This window comes from Homarus americanus, unplaced genomic scaffold, assembly GCF_018991925.1.
Source record: "Homarus americanus isolate GMGI-L3 unplaced genomic scaffold, GMGI_Hamer_2.0 scaffold30108, whole genome shotgun sequence".
Taxonomy (NCBI): domain Eukaryota; kingdom Metazoa; phylum Arthropoda; class Malacostraca; order Decapoda; family Nephropidae; genus Homarus; species Homarus americanus.
The window spans coordinates 5,121,325-5,134,979 of NW_024748109.1; the positions used below are offsets into that span (position 1 = coordinate 5,121,325).

Here is a 13,655-nt window from a genome sequence, read left to right on the forward strand (position 1 = left end):
ACAACAGCATAATATACGGTAAAGGAAAAAACAAGCAAAGAAAGTTGGTGTGAGGTGAGAGAAATGTATACATGTTGAGTCACACTAAATTTCAAATATATAGTCAATCTTTGTGAAAATACATTAAGTCCTCGCTTAACGTCGTGATTCCGTATCCGAAAACCACGACGTTAACCTATAGGTGATAGGTAAGAGACTTAATCCCCAGTTAGACCAACCTGCTTCTGGTAAGAAAAGTAGGTTATTGAATATTTAAGGCAAGAACCTCCACCCAGTCAGCCCGATTTTAGTGGATTCCAGAATCAGGATGAGGAAGTTGGCACTAATAGTGTTCAGTCACTAGAGCAGGGAGAACCTGTTGACACTAACTTCATCCTATCCCCCATTTTGGCAACCACTTCCACCTGGGGCAAAAGTGTTGGTTACTATGAGTGGAAACAGGCTGCTGTTGACTCCCAAGCAGCTGATGGAGAACATTGAGTGTAAGGATGATCCAAACAGGCCTTGGGTAACATTGGTAAGATCTAAGTCTTCTTTGTTTTCAACCACATGCGAGTCTGTGGATTCCTCATTCAAGGTATTTTATGAAAATGTTTTTAAACTTCCTGATCTCTCAGCACTTACAAAGAGACAGGAAGGCCAAGCAACTGTGGGTCATCATTCATTGTTTTTAGAAGGTGATACTACAATTTCTTGGCCTGATAAATGCCCCAAATTGATCTCTGAAATAGATTAAGTCTTGGCTAATATATTGAAAGACTGAACATTCATTCCCTCAGATAGGAATCCTCTCAAGTTTAGTTTTTTGAAGTTCCAATGCAATGACAAAAAGAGTTCCTTATATGAACTTTCCCAGTATTTGTCGGGTCCAAAATATGCTGACATAAACTATGAAATAAATTTGACACCAATTGCTTCTGCACTGTTGCAGGAAGAGTTCAAATTTAGGAAGTTGGCAGCGGACAGTTATTGACTAAGTTGGTGCTGGACTATGAAGACATTTCAGAAGTAGACAGATGTTTTGCTGCTGCTATACAAGGGATTCCATATTCCTTGTACAACTCATTTATGGAAATGTTGTTGAAAGCCCTAAAACTAAAAGCCCAGCGAAGGAAGCAAGTCACTAATAATGCTTTAAATGATAGTGCTTATTTATTGCTACATTCTTCCCCTCTTTCTCCTGCTTTGTTTGAGGAATAAGCATTAGTTAAGTATAGATCAGCTGTTGAGCAAGCTATTCATATTACTGTTCCCAGGGGTCCTAAGACCTTTTGGAAATTTAAAAAGAGGAAGGTCTAACAGGGGAACTAGTTTTTTGCGCGCCAAACAGCCACTCAACACACCAAGCTTGGCGTCAGTTTGTTTACCAGTTCAGAGGAAGGAACATCTTGTTTGAGACTCTTCAACATAAATGCTTTTTTTCTGTGTTTCCAGTCAAATTATTGGTCATTTTGAAATATATTTTACATATTGATAATATATAGCGCAGTGCAGTGTTGATTTAAAGAAAATAATCTTGAATTACACCAAGTGAACTAAAATTTTATGGGTGAAATGGCGGCATGGGGTGACTTCGCTTCCACCCCCACTGCCTTCTCTTCTCCCTTCTCCTCCACCCCCATTCTAATTCCCATCATCATCATCATCATCAACCAGGAGCCTTCTACATGCACACCTCAAAGTAGTGTACTTTACTGCATTTATTTTTAGTTTGTATGTAATTTTCGGTGAGCTGGAACCAATTACCCAAAAACCCATTGAAACAATGGTTTCGGTTAATGAATTTTTCGGTTAACGAGCAACCTTCTGGAACGAATTGTGCTCTTTAACCGAGGGACCACTGTACAGTATTCGTAATGTCTCTCATAATCTGAAATTTTACAAAATACAGTATTATGAAAATTTAAATACAGTATTGCATATGCATACTGTACTGTACTGTACTGTACTTAGTAACAGCAAAACATTACGAAATATGAGTGATTTTTAATTAAAGAGGTACGAATTATGGGTTTTTTACTGTACAGTATATCAAAACCATCCCCATGATACCGGATTTTTTGTTTTGTTTTAATGTATTTTGGCCTCGTAAAGTATTCAATTAATTATACCAGTATACTTAATGATACTCTGCACTGATTTATAAAATACTAATGTCTTACATATTTAATATGGTTAGTTTAGTTTATATTAGGTATCTTGAAGGTCCGCATCCAGGAACACATCCTGTAAACATTTGTAACCAGGTTGGCTCTATAAATTTAATTATATTCTTGCCAATAAATCCATGAAATTAATTATCTTAACTCGGTAAATCTTAAAATATGTGTTAACTTAATTGAAAATTCCCAAAAATAAATAAATTACAACTATTAATTTTCAAATGATTTTCACTCTGAAAAATGGAAGGTAGAGGGAGTTAGAACCTACTACCCCCCACAGACCGACAGTCATGAACAGGAAAGCCCCCTGGCCCGTACACCTGTTAGTGGAAGACATCTCAATACATACATACACAATTTATGATCATGGAATGTTGCAAGGAGCTGCTCCAGCTCATTTGAAACACTTACTTTTCATAGGTCAGTGACATGCATGCACTCATGCACATAAGTCATCTGCGAAATATGCACCGCAAAGAAGTCCCACTACCCAACCAAGTTGCAACACCTGAAGCAGACCAACATCAGTCAGTGGTATGGTAAGCTTAATGAACTCTGTGGGCTAAACAATAAGACACACCCCCTCCCCTTCCTTAGCCATCTCACTAATGTTGACGCAGCTGAGCAGCCAAACGACCATTTCGCAACTATATGCCAGACGCTCCCCCGGCTTGACACAACCAGTCTCCCTACCTACCTACCATCCCACTTTCCCACTGACTTAGTAGAAGAATTTGAAGAAGCAAAACGTCTGGACAAACTGAAGTTAAAGCGCTCCAACACCCCCATTGACTTACCAATGAAACTCTACAAGGAGTTCTCCCCGGAACTAGCTAAACCCCTTTGCTCCATCATCAATGCTTCCCTCAGTCAAGCTAGATGCCCAGCTGATTGGAAGACCTCATATGTGTCACCAGTGCCCAAGTTAACCAGCCCACAATCCTTAAATGAGCTACAACCCATTGCAATCACCCCAATACCCAGCTTAATCTGTGAAAGTTTTGTGTTTGACTGGGCTTATGCCGATATTGCAGGCGCCATAGATCCTCAGCTTTCTCGACTACATATACCGCCATCTGGAAAAACGAAAAACATCTGTGGCTGTCGCCTTCATTGACTTCACCAAAGCATTTGACCTAGTCGACCACAATTAAATCATCAACAAAGCTATCAACCATGGGTTTCGAAGAAGTCTTATACCATGGCTTACAGACTTCCTTAGTGACCGACGCCAAACTGTACGCTTCCGAGTGGCTGTCTCCATCTTTCAGTCACTCACCTGTGGCATCCCCCAAGGCACCAAGATGGGACCACTCTCCTTCCTTAAGCTTATCAATGATGCCCTAAGAGAAACCCCGGCTCGATGAAAATATGTCTACAACTCCACCATAGGGATCAGTGTCAACAACTCAGCTCCCGACTATACCGCCCTCCAAGATTTATTAAACAGTCTCCAAAATTGGGCCACCAACAACCACGTCACCATCAACCACACCAAGACCATGGTTATGCACATCAACCTCTTCTCTGACGTTGTCCCACCCCCTCCATTACTTTAGGCCCCAACACTCCAAGTTGTAGACTCCACTAAGTTCCTCAGCGTCACTATAGATAACAAACTAAATTGGAAAACAAACATCAGTGAAGTTGTCAAATCCTCCAGTTTCCATCTCCACCTCCTCCACCAACTCAAGTCCCTTGGAGTTCCTATGCCCGAGCTCCTCAGTGTTTACTCAACATTTATACTTCCCCAGCTCACCTATGCCTCCCCTGCCTGGTCTTCCTCCCTACATGTCACACAACGTAAACACCTAAAAAAAGTGCAAAAGAGGGCACGCAAGATTATTCTCTCCCCTTCCTACTCCACATATCAAGAAGCGTTCAACACACTGACCCTCTCTGACCATCACTACGACCTCATCTGCAAATTTGTTGAGAAGCTTCTGCACCATCCTTGACACCGGCTCCTACTACCACCCGAGATCCCTCGTCCGCAAATTCCTGTTCGACACCACAACCGCATCCAGCCCATATGAGCATGTACTGATCGCTATAAGAACAGCCCAGTCCCAGCCATTGTAAAAATTATCAATAACTTGTAATCAATCAGTATAGTCACTCCCAGTCAATATTACCTTTTTGCACTGTCACTATGTTGAAATACCCTGTAGTTTGAGCTTCTCGCCACCTAGCTATTATATATCATATTTGTATCAATTATGTTACTTGTATATTACTTGTCAATCAAGAGACCCATTCCCCAATTAAACAACTGTATATTTCCAGCATTCCAGCTGCCATGCTCTTTCAATAATCCGTTAATTATTATTATTATTATGCAGATAATCGGTTCAGGTTAATATTTTAAGCAAAGTGAATGACTACTGTATTGTACTTACCTTTGCCAGAAGCAAGTGGATCAACACCAATTGAGGCACACATCTCCTGGAACTGTTTCCTAAACTGGGGATTTTTCTTTATTTCATTCTTGTGCTTTGTTGCAAATTCTTCCAAATTTTCACGGAATTTCTCCATTTGAAGAGTCATCTGAAAAGATGACGACGAATGTTCATAAATTACTACTCAGAGGACCTTTATTTGGATTTATGGAGTAAGAAGAAAACTACAGTACTGTACTTGGTGCAGTTGAAGCATTTTATAAAAGTTATAAGGCATTTGTGAGATTAAATGGAGGACTAAATGAAAGCCTTGAGGTAGGAGCAGAGTAAGGCAAAGAAGTGTTATGCTGTCATGGTCATTAAACCTATGTAAGGATAAAGTGGTGAGGAATATGACAGCTAGAGTGGCTGAGGTAGAAACATCAGATGCCTGTGAAAGTACTACCAAGGGATAAGTATACATTATGTATATAGGGTAGCTGAGAGGGACAACCTCCTGTTGCCCTATTTTGTTAATAATTTACTTGGCCTTTAGTTACATCAATGCATTTTCACTTTTAACCATTCCTTCACAACTACTATATTTCACCTAACTTTCTCTTTCCGCTCTACATATATGAGCTGACATTTTCTATGATGAAACATAATAAATCAAAATACTGCAACAATGGAGTCAACACTGGACTTCAAAAGTTTGGTTATCGCACACTAACGCTGTCATTTTTCCCACTGAACGAGCGACTGTACTCATTTCCATCAACATTTTGAATGATTCATAAAAAAAATCTGTTCAGTGAATCTTTATTCATTTAAACAAAATTAATATACAGTACAGGATATTCTATTTAGGCAAAATAGCCTGACAGCCTGTTTTGGGCTATTTTGCTGGTCCAATGCTTATGTAATAGAAGTAATGATATAATGATAAAATAGTATTGTACTGTAGTATGCAAATAAAAATATGACTTATAAGGGTTTACACACTTGTAGTCCAAATAACACACTTTAGTGTAAATAATGCATGCAGTATTTGAACACATTAGTTTAAAATGCACAACAATCACCAGGTGGTACATGGTCCACTGTAGAATACCGCCGGAGAATGTCCGGGTGGTTAAACCTCAGGTGGTATATGCTGGAGGGTGTAATCTTTGTGACTACTGAGGTCCACTGTAACCTGAAGAACGCCCCAGATAGTATTGGGGCAAATCTTCAAGTGAGTACAGTGTACTGAGATCCACTCACTTGTCTTTACATTAATTTATCCTCTTCACTAAAAATCCTCAGTGAGACAGTATGTGGATTTTTGCAATTCAAGATCAAATATTCCTTAATAATGTTACTTTAAATAGTACATGGATCGGGCAGGGAAGTGATTTAACTTAAAGTGTGCAAATACCACGTGGGTTATTTTCACTAGCGTGTATTTACTTCATAAAAATAATGATAAACAGAAGAAAAGAATGAATACTGCAGTGCCATTCACTACACACAAGACAGAACAGCTAAGAGATCCCCCTTCCCCTCCTCCACTGTGGGTGTTAACTCCAGCGCACGTACCAAATGTTTATTCCTTTGTTTTTGATCTTATGCTAATTATTTTCAAATTTTGCTTTTGCACGTTCTTTATGAATGATTGGGTGCATATAGTACCATGAAAAAAAAAATAAAATGCATACTGTACATCAACCCAAATTAATACATAAACAATGGACCGGCAAAAGAGCCTAAGACAGCCTGCCAGGTTACTTTGCCGTGACCGGTGACGAAGTCTATTCATTTTATTTAATGTAATGTATTTATATCATGCAACATATGCACATCAACATTTCTATTGTTTCCACAGAGTGAGCTCTTCACATTCTCATTAATGTGTAAATGCATGTACTCGCAACAAAAAGTATCGGTGCATACTGTAGTGTGAACAATTTGAGACCAGTAACGATAGGTATTGGGAAAAGCGAGTTGTTCCAGCCATATGTTGGCAGCCCTGATTGTCAGCCATGTGGCAACACCTAGTGAAGTGGGGGGTTATGAGGATACACTTACCAACCTTCCAGACATATCACAGTGTATACGTATCGTTTTGGAACTCGTCGATCTCACCCTGCACCGATACTTTTTGGTACGAGTGTACAGTAGTGTTGAATAAATGTCTGCACAATGATTTGTTATTATTTAATCTAAGTTTTCACAGAAGTCAATTATATAGCCTTTATATCCTCTATGCACAAATGAAATACATGAATTGGAGCTAATATTAAACATTTACAATTTACATTGACAAAATTGTCTGCTCCATGAAGATTACCAAAGAAGGTGATGTGACCCACCAGTCAAAATAAACACTCACCTGTGCCATAAGGTACCCTATCAAGTTTGCCCAACACGATACACTACCATTCAAGGTCATATTCCCTGCATTATATGTGACCTTACTGTACTGTACATTAATGCATGTGTTCTTCTATTCACCCCTACCTGCTCTAGTTGATTTTCTTGAATTTCACTTCCTTTCTCCTTGAACTTATCTTGCTGAATCTTTTGTCTCTGAATAGCACCAACACCAGCACGCCGCCTCATTCTGTGACTGTTACTGGTAAGACCGAGATCTGAAACAGATAATGTTAAGTTTAAATACTGTTCCTATATACAGTACATAAAGACAAAAGTAATGGTTGTTTCCAAGTCGGAAATAAATCCTAAAATAAAAATTATGGTTGGCAAGAGAGAACTTAAGCAAGTGGAAAATTTTGTGTACTGTATATGCATTGTATTGCCAAAGTATTGTAACATTAAATGTGATGGTAGATGAGCAAATTAAATCATAGCAAGAATAGGTTAAGCAAAAACAGATTTCAATAATCTAAAAGACTTAATTAAAAGGAACATTAACTTCATTTTGAGAAAAAGGCTGCAGAAAGGCTATACAGTACAAAAGAGGTACACCACCGATTTTCCGGCACCCTTGGTACCAAAGCCTTGCCGGATTAGCCGTTTTGCGGACCAACCGAGGTCAGGTAATAATAATTCAACAACACACTTCTGACTCACTAATTATACACCCCCGTGTCTCTAATGCACCATGGACTGCTAGAAACTTAAATTAAACAAATGTTAAATATAAATAAAATGTAAAAAAGCCATAATTTTGAGGAACAAATTACTGTACTGTACAGCTCCTCCCCGACTTACTACGGGGTTAGGGACCCAAATCCAGGCCATAAGTCGAAATGGTCGTAAGTCGAAAATGCTTAAATAATACATAGAAAAACTGAAATGGGTCTCTTTTTCTTCTCAGCACCACAAAACTCTCACTTTTAAGCTTGCCAGCCATTTTAAAGTGAATTACAAACAAAAATCTTCTCTGTGTACTGACGTTGGGAGTCAAAAATACGTAACTTGACAAAATTTTGGTATGACTGAGGTAGGTCGTAAGTGCGAGTGGTCGTAAGTCGGGGAGGAGCTGTACACACTTTGTACTTAAATGTACTAGTACACTATAGGACTAAAAATTTTATCTCTTGTGCAAACTATGTGATGTTTATACTAAAATTAATCATATCTTACAATGATTCCAGCAATGCAAGTTATATTCTGCTAAGTTTAGTCTGTTACATTTTATAAGATAAAATCTTAAAGCCTAAAACTACCTTCACCCTGGCTGGGAGGGAGAGAGGGAGGGAGGGAAGTTAAATGCCATCTCTTAATTTTGTCAGGACTAAAGGAGGTGCCAGACCATCAGTTCCCAGAAAAATCGGTTGTGTACCTGTATATGGTCAGGACTGTTGTAGGGGTCAGAAACATGGACACTTTCAGCAGACAACAGAAAGAGGTTAGAGGCCTTTGAAATGTGGTGTTATAGGCAAAGGTTAAGAATAAGTTGCAATGACAAAAACAAATGACGAAGAACTGTATGATGGGGTTACGTTCCCGAAAACCCTACAGCAAACTGAAATATTGTAAATCGAGTTCATTATATTTATGGGGTTCAATTGGATACATTCTGAGCCAGTCCAACACGCACGTGTCACTGGAAAACAAATTAAACAACACTCACCACATCATTAAGCACAAGCCTGGTCGCTTCACAATGTCAAGCTTCACCTCCAGAGACACGTTTTTCCTGGCGTGTTGGCCTTCCCAGACACAGGAGTCTTCAGCAATAGCTTGCTAGACATTTTCAAAGTTACACTACTCATTTCTCAACCACAAAAATAGAGCAAAAGCACTTCACACTCACAGAAAATGTGAGGAATAAATAAAAACAATAATAATAAATCAAAAAGAAAAAATACTTCGTTGCCATTTGGCAATTGTTTCACAGGACACAAAACAAAGAACAGCTGAGAGATCCTCCACACCTCTACCCTTCCCCAACTCTGAAGGTTAACTCCAGTGCATGTAAGAAGTGTTATTCCCTTTATGTTTTTTGACCTTATGAAATTTTGTTTTGTTCAGTTTGTATGAATGATTGTATGTGCATGTAAGAGAAAAAATTTGAAGAAAATTACATACAGGTACAATACAGCTACCTGGCCTGGTAGGGGGAGGCTGAGATCCCCGACACTGCATCCCCCTTCACCTCCCACAACTTCAGCGGACTTAAGAAATGTTTATTCTCTTTATGTTTTTGACCTTACAATAATCATTTCTTTTATTTTTTTATTGAACATTCTGTACGAAGGTTTGTGTGTGCATGTAATTGAGTAAAAAAAAAAATTACTACTGTACATTGTAATGTACAGTATATGTATACTGTACTGTACAGTATCTAACCAAAATTATAACTGAGCAATAACATAGCTCACAGCTCAGCCTCATCCACTCTGAGTGCTCCTTCAATGGTAAATAAGGTAAGTTTTTGTAGTATCAGAACTTTTTGTATGTTAGGAAAAGTTAGGTTAGATTCTCAAAAGTCTGGCTGGTGTTTTTATTAGTGTTTTAACCCCACATTTTCCCTCATCTTCAAAGCCCTGCCCACTTTCTGCAAATCATTATGTCTCCATAAATATACATCAGCAGCAAAAATAAGGGTCATATTCTATTAAATTACAATGAAAAACATATTAAAAACAGATTTTCTTTAGTGATTTTCCATTATGATCACTAATGAATCTTTACCAAAACCAGAAAAGGAAAAGTGATGTTCCCACTCATGGTTTGCTTTATTTTCAATGTAAAAAATAAATTTTCTTCTACAGATATTTTTCTTCAGGTGACTGGATAACCCAGGCAACTGCCCTTAATCTTCACCACTTAAACATTATTAGGTAATGGTGGAGGAGACGGTTAGTAGTAGAAAATACTTATGAAATTTCACCATAATCTATGGAGATGTTATCTGCAGGATTCTAAACAAGAAAATGGAAACAACAATGCACAAAACCTTACCTAACCAACCAAACCTTACCTAACTCCCTAACCGGGGGCTCAGGAGCGGATCCAGAAATATAGGGGGGGGGGGGGGTGTCCAAGAGCTTGTGCTAGCTGTAGGGCAGCATACATATGTTAAACAAAAAGACATTTGATAACTCGCATCCATGAACACTTGGGCCGTTCCGTCCGAACAGGCCAGTTAATCACACAACCACCACATTCAGCTATCCGTAACCACGCCCACCAACATGACCACTCGTTTTCGCTGTCTGATTTCTCAGTTCTTGGCAGGAGCAACTGTGAAACGGACCTCCTCATTATGGAAGCCTTGCACCAGTATAAAGGAAAGCCATCCATTTGTGATATGGCTTCCTGTGAATTGTTGTGTTTTTCGCACTAAGGCTCGTAGGTATCTCGTTATTTTTGTCAGTTTTAAATTGGAGTGCTCTTTCTTTAAATTTTGTGGAAGGTAAATTTTTTAATAATGTTACGTTTTTATTGTATATCACCTGTATTTTTAAAACATTTTTAAAACTTTTTGTTTTTTAGGCTCTGATGATGTAAAATTATATATATAGTGGTCCCTCGGTTAACGAGCGCCTCGGTTAACGAGATTTCGGTTGACGAGTTACCTTCCTTAAGATTCTTAACTTCGGTTAACGAGCAATCCCTCGATTAACGAGTTTCTTACGAGCCGACCTCCACATGTTTTAGCTTGCATTTGGGGGTCCACCAGCTGTAGTATAAGTCCGCCAATACAGTAATCGGTTCTAGGGCTTAAATTCCTTACCCTTTTAGTAAATATCAAGAAGTTTATACTATTCAATCATTTTAAAAGTTTAATCTTAAATTTTTTAGTCATTTTAACAATTATTGAACATAATTGAAGGTAGGGTCACTAGTTTGTGGCACGCCATCCAGCCTGCCAACACAGCATACAGGCGTCAGTCTTTGTGTCTTTACAGTGGAGGTAACATCTTGCTTGAGACTCTCCAACGAAATGCTTTTTTTCTGTGTTTGCAAGCAAATTATTGGTCATTTTGAAATTTATTTTACATATTGACAATATTTAATGCAGTGCAGTGTTGATTTAAAGAAAATAATCTTGAATTACACCCAACTAAAATTTTATGGGTGAAATGGCACCATGGGGTGACTTCTCTTCCACCCCAATGCCTTCTCTTCTCCCTTCTCCTCCACCCCCATTCTATTTCCCATCATCATCATCACCATCATCCAGGAGCCTTCTACATACACACCTCAAAGTAAGTGTACTTTTCTACCTTTTTTGTTGAATTTAGGCAATTTTTGGTGGCCTGGACCAATTACCCCAAAACCCATTGAAACAATGGTTTCGGTTAACGAGTTTTCGGTTAACGAGCAACCTTCTAGAACGGATTGTGCTCATTAACCAAGGGACCACTGTGTATATATATATATATATATATATATATATATATATATATATATATATATATATATATATATATATATATATATATATATATATATATATATATATATATATATATATATATATCTTGATAAAATCACACGGGAAAAGAGAAACAACGGAGCACCTTAGCTTTCGTCTTTATTCAAGACATCTTCAGATGCAACTGGATTACATGGACAGAGAGAGGCTTAAATATACAGGGTGACCTTATAAAACATGAGGTCAGGTCATAATGATGTCATCCACTAATCCCCACACCAACACACACGTAGAGGAGCTTAAGAGAAGAAGGGTGACGTGACTAGTCAGGTCAGGTCAAAAATAAGGGACCCACTAAAAAACTATCATACATCTAGATCAAAGGTTTTCAAAGCATTTTTAACCTTGGGCCACTGACAAATAAATTTATGTAACATATTATCAGTTTTGAACTGACCATCACTAAGGTTTATTGATTCTAATTCCTTAATCAAACTAGCTTCAACCAGAAGTCTTTCTGTGACACAAGATGATTTAAATACTTCTTAGCTTTTTTCCCAAGCAATGGGATGATTATTATTCCTAACATGAACGAACAGGGCACTGCTTTCAGATGCTGTTCTGATATTGTACTTATGTTGTTTGATTCTGAGCTGCAGTGTTTTTCCTGTCTGTCCTACATAATTACAATTACATTTGCTACATGGAATACAATAAACACTTCCATTTACATTCAAACTTGGACTATTTCTTATTAACATATTGGTAATGGTTGAGTCATACTTGAAAACAACATTAATATTTAGTAGCTTGAGGGACCGAACTAACGGGACAAATTCATTACGATAGGGTAGAGTCAAAATATTCTTAAGTGTAGGAATTTGCCTGGTTTGAGAGGAATGAAAGGATTTTTTAGCCCTTTTAAAACAACGATCAACAAACACAGAAGGGTACCCGAGTTTTTGTGCAATGGAACGAATGTGTTTCAATTCATCGTCAATAAATTCAGAGTCACAAATACGCAGACATCTTAGGAACATAGCAGAAAAAACTGACATTTTGGTAGACTCCAGTTCCTAACCTAATCTTTATTTTTCCTAACTTAACCTTTATTTTTCCTAACCTAACCTCTTCTATATTAATTGTGTATGCATACCATCATAAAGTTAAGATAATATTTTTACTACAACATAGTTTTGTGTCGTCAAAAAGTGGAGTTTGGGGGTCGGGCCAGTCTCTATTGGAATTAATCCCATATGTTCTGTTGCTCACTTTATGCGGATTTTACTTTCCGCGGTACCCTGTGGGTTCAATTGACCGCGTAAATCAGGGTACTACTGTATATATATGCAAATAAATCACTATGGGTGCGTGTGATCCAGGTAAACATTGCAAAGACCAACATATGTGGCGTTGTGTAAGAATCTCAGAATCCAACGACGAACAAGAACCTGGTCTCCAGGCCAACTAAGGTAAGAAATAGGTGATTCCATCATATGGTGAAAGTCAGTTAGGTAAGGTTAGGTTAGGTTTTTCTAGTGTTTTGGTGTATACTTTATATGGTTAGCAATTAATTTTTTCGAAAAAAATCTCTCGAAAAGAAATCGATAAAAAAAAACCGGCTAATTTCTGAAGGAAATGAAGGTCATTTTCGGTCGGAACACAAATACACTTGAAAAATATATTTTTAACTTTCTAACAGTTGGGGAGGTGGAAGTGCAAATTTACCACTTATTTTAAGTTTATAGAGCCAGAGCTCCTGGCGAGGGGTCAGGTTAGGCCTACCGGGGGTCTAGGGGCGGCGCCCCGGCCAGGAGGTAAGGTTAGGTTAGGTCAGATGACTCGTTTTCGTTTTCTGCTCCACCCAAACACCCAGATTTCCCAGGCTTTCCCCAATTATTGTTAGGGGGGGGGGGGGCAAAACCGAGCAATTTCCGCCAAAAATGGAGGTAAGATTCGTTTAAAACACACCAAAATACACTGGAAAAATATGTTGGTCAACCCCCTTGGGATTCATGTCCAAAACTAAAAATTTACCAAACAGAAATATATAATATTCTAAAACATTATGAAGGTTGTTATGAAGATATTCTTACTGTAATAAGACAGTCGTTAGTGAGGACCACCGATAGTGCCACTCACAAGAGACCAAGACTGTTGTTTACTTCTTAAACCTGTCCCAATGTCTTTATTTAATTTTAAAAATTTAATATTCAAAGAAGCATACACAAATAGTCAAAATTAATTCCATATAGTTTATTTATTAAAAACAATTAATAT

The 13,655-nt window shown here is 38.1% G+C and overlaps 1 protein-coding gene across 2 annotated transcripts in view; it reads right to left on the reverse strand.

The window, feature by feature from the left end:
* The window catches only part of LOC121880173 (vacuolar-sorting protein SNF8-like), a 50,071-nt gene that overhangs the window by 35,952 nt on the left and 464 nt on the right, over window positions 1-13,655 (reverse strand). The window contains exons 1-3 of one of the 2 annotated variants that reach the window (XM_042387295.1): window positions 13,472-13,584; window positions 7,043-7,173; window positions 4,562-4,709 (exon numbers count right to left, since the gene is read on the reverse strand). In XM_042387295.1, the coding sequence (XP_042243229.1) occupies window positions 4,562-4,709; window positions 7,043-7,144 (250 nt within the window). In that variant the 5' untranslated portion in view covers window positions 7,145-7,173; window positions 13,472-13,584. Of the gene's footprint in view, window positions 1-4,561; window positions 4,710-7,042; window positions 7,174-13,471; window positions 13,585-13,655 lie in introns of those variants that run through there. The other variant, XM_042387296.1, reaches the window with a different exon arrangement.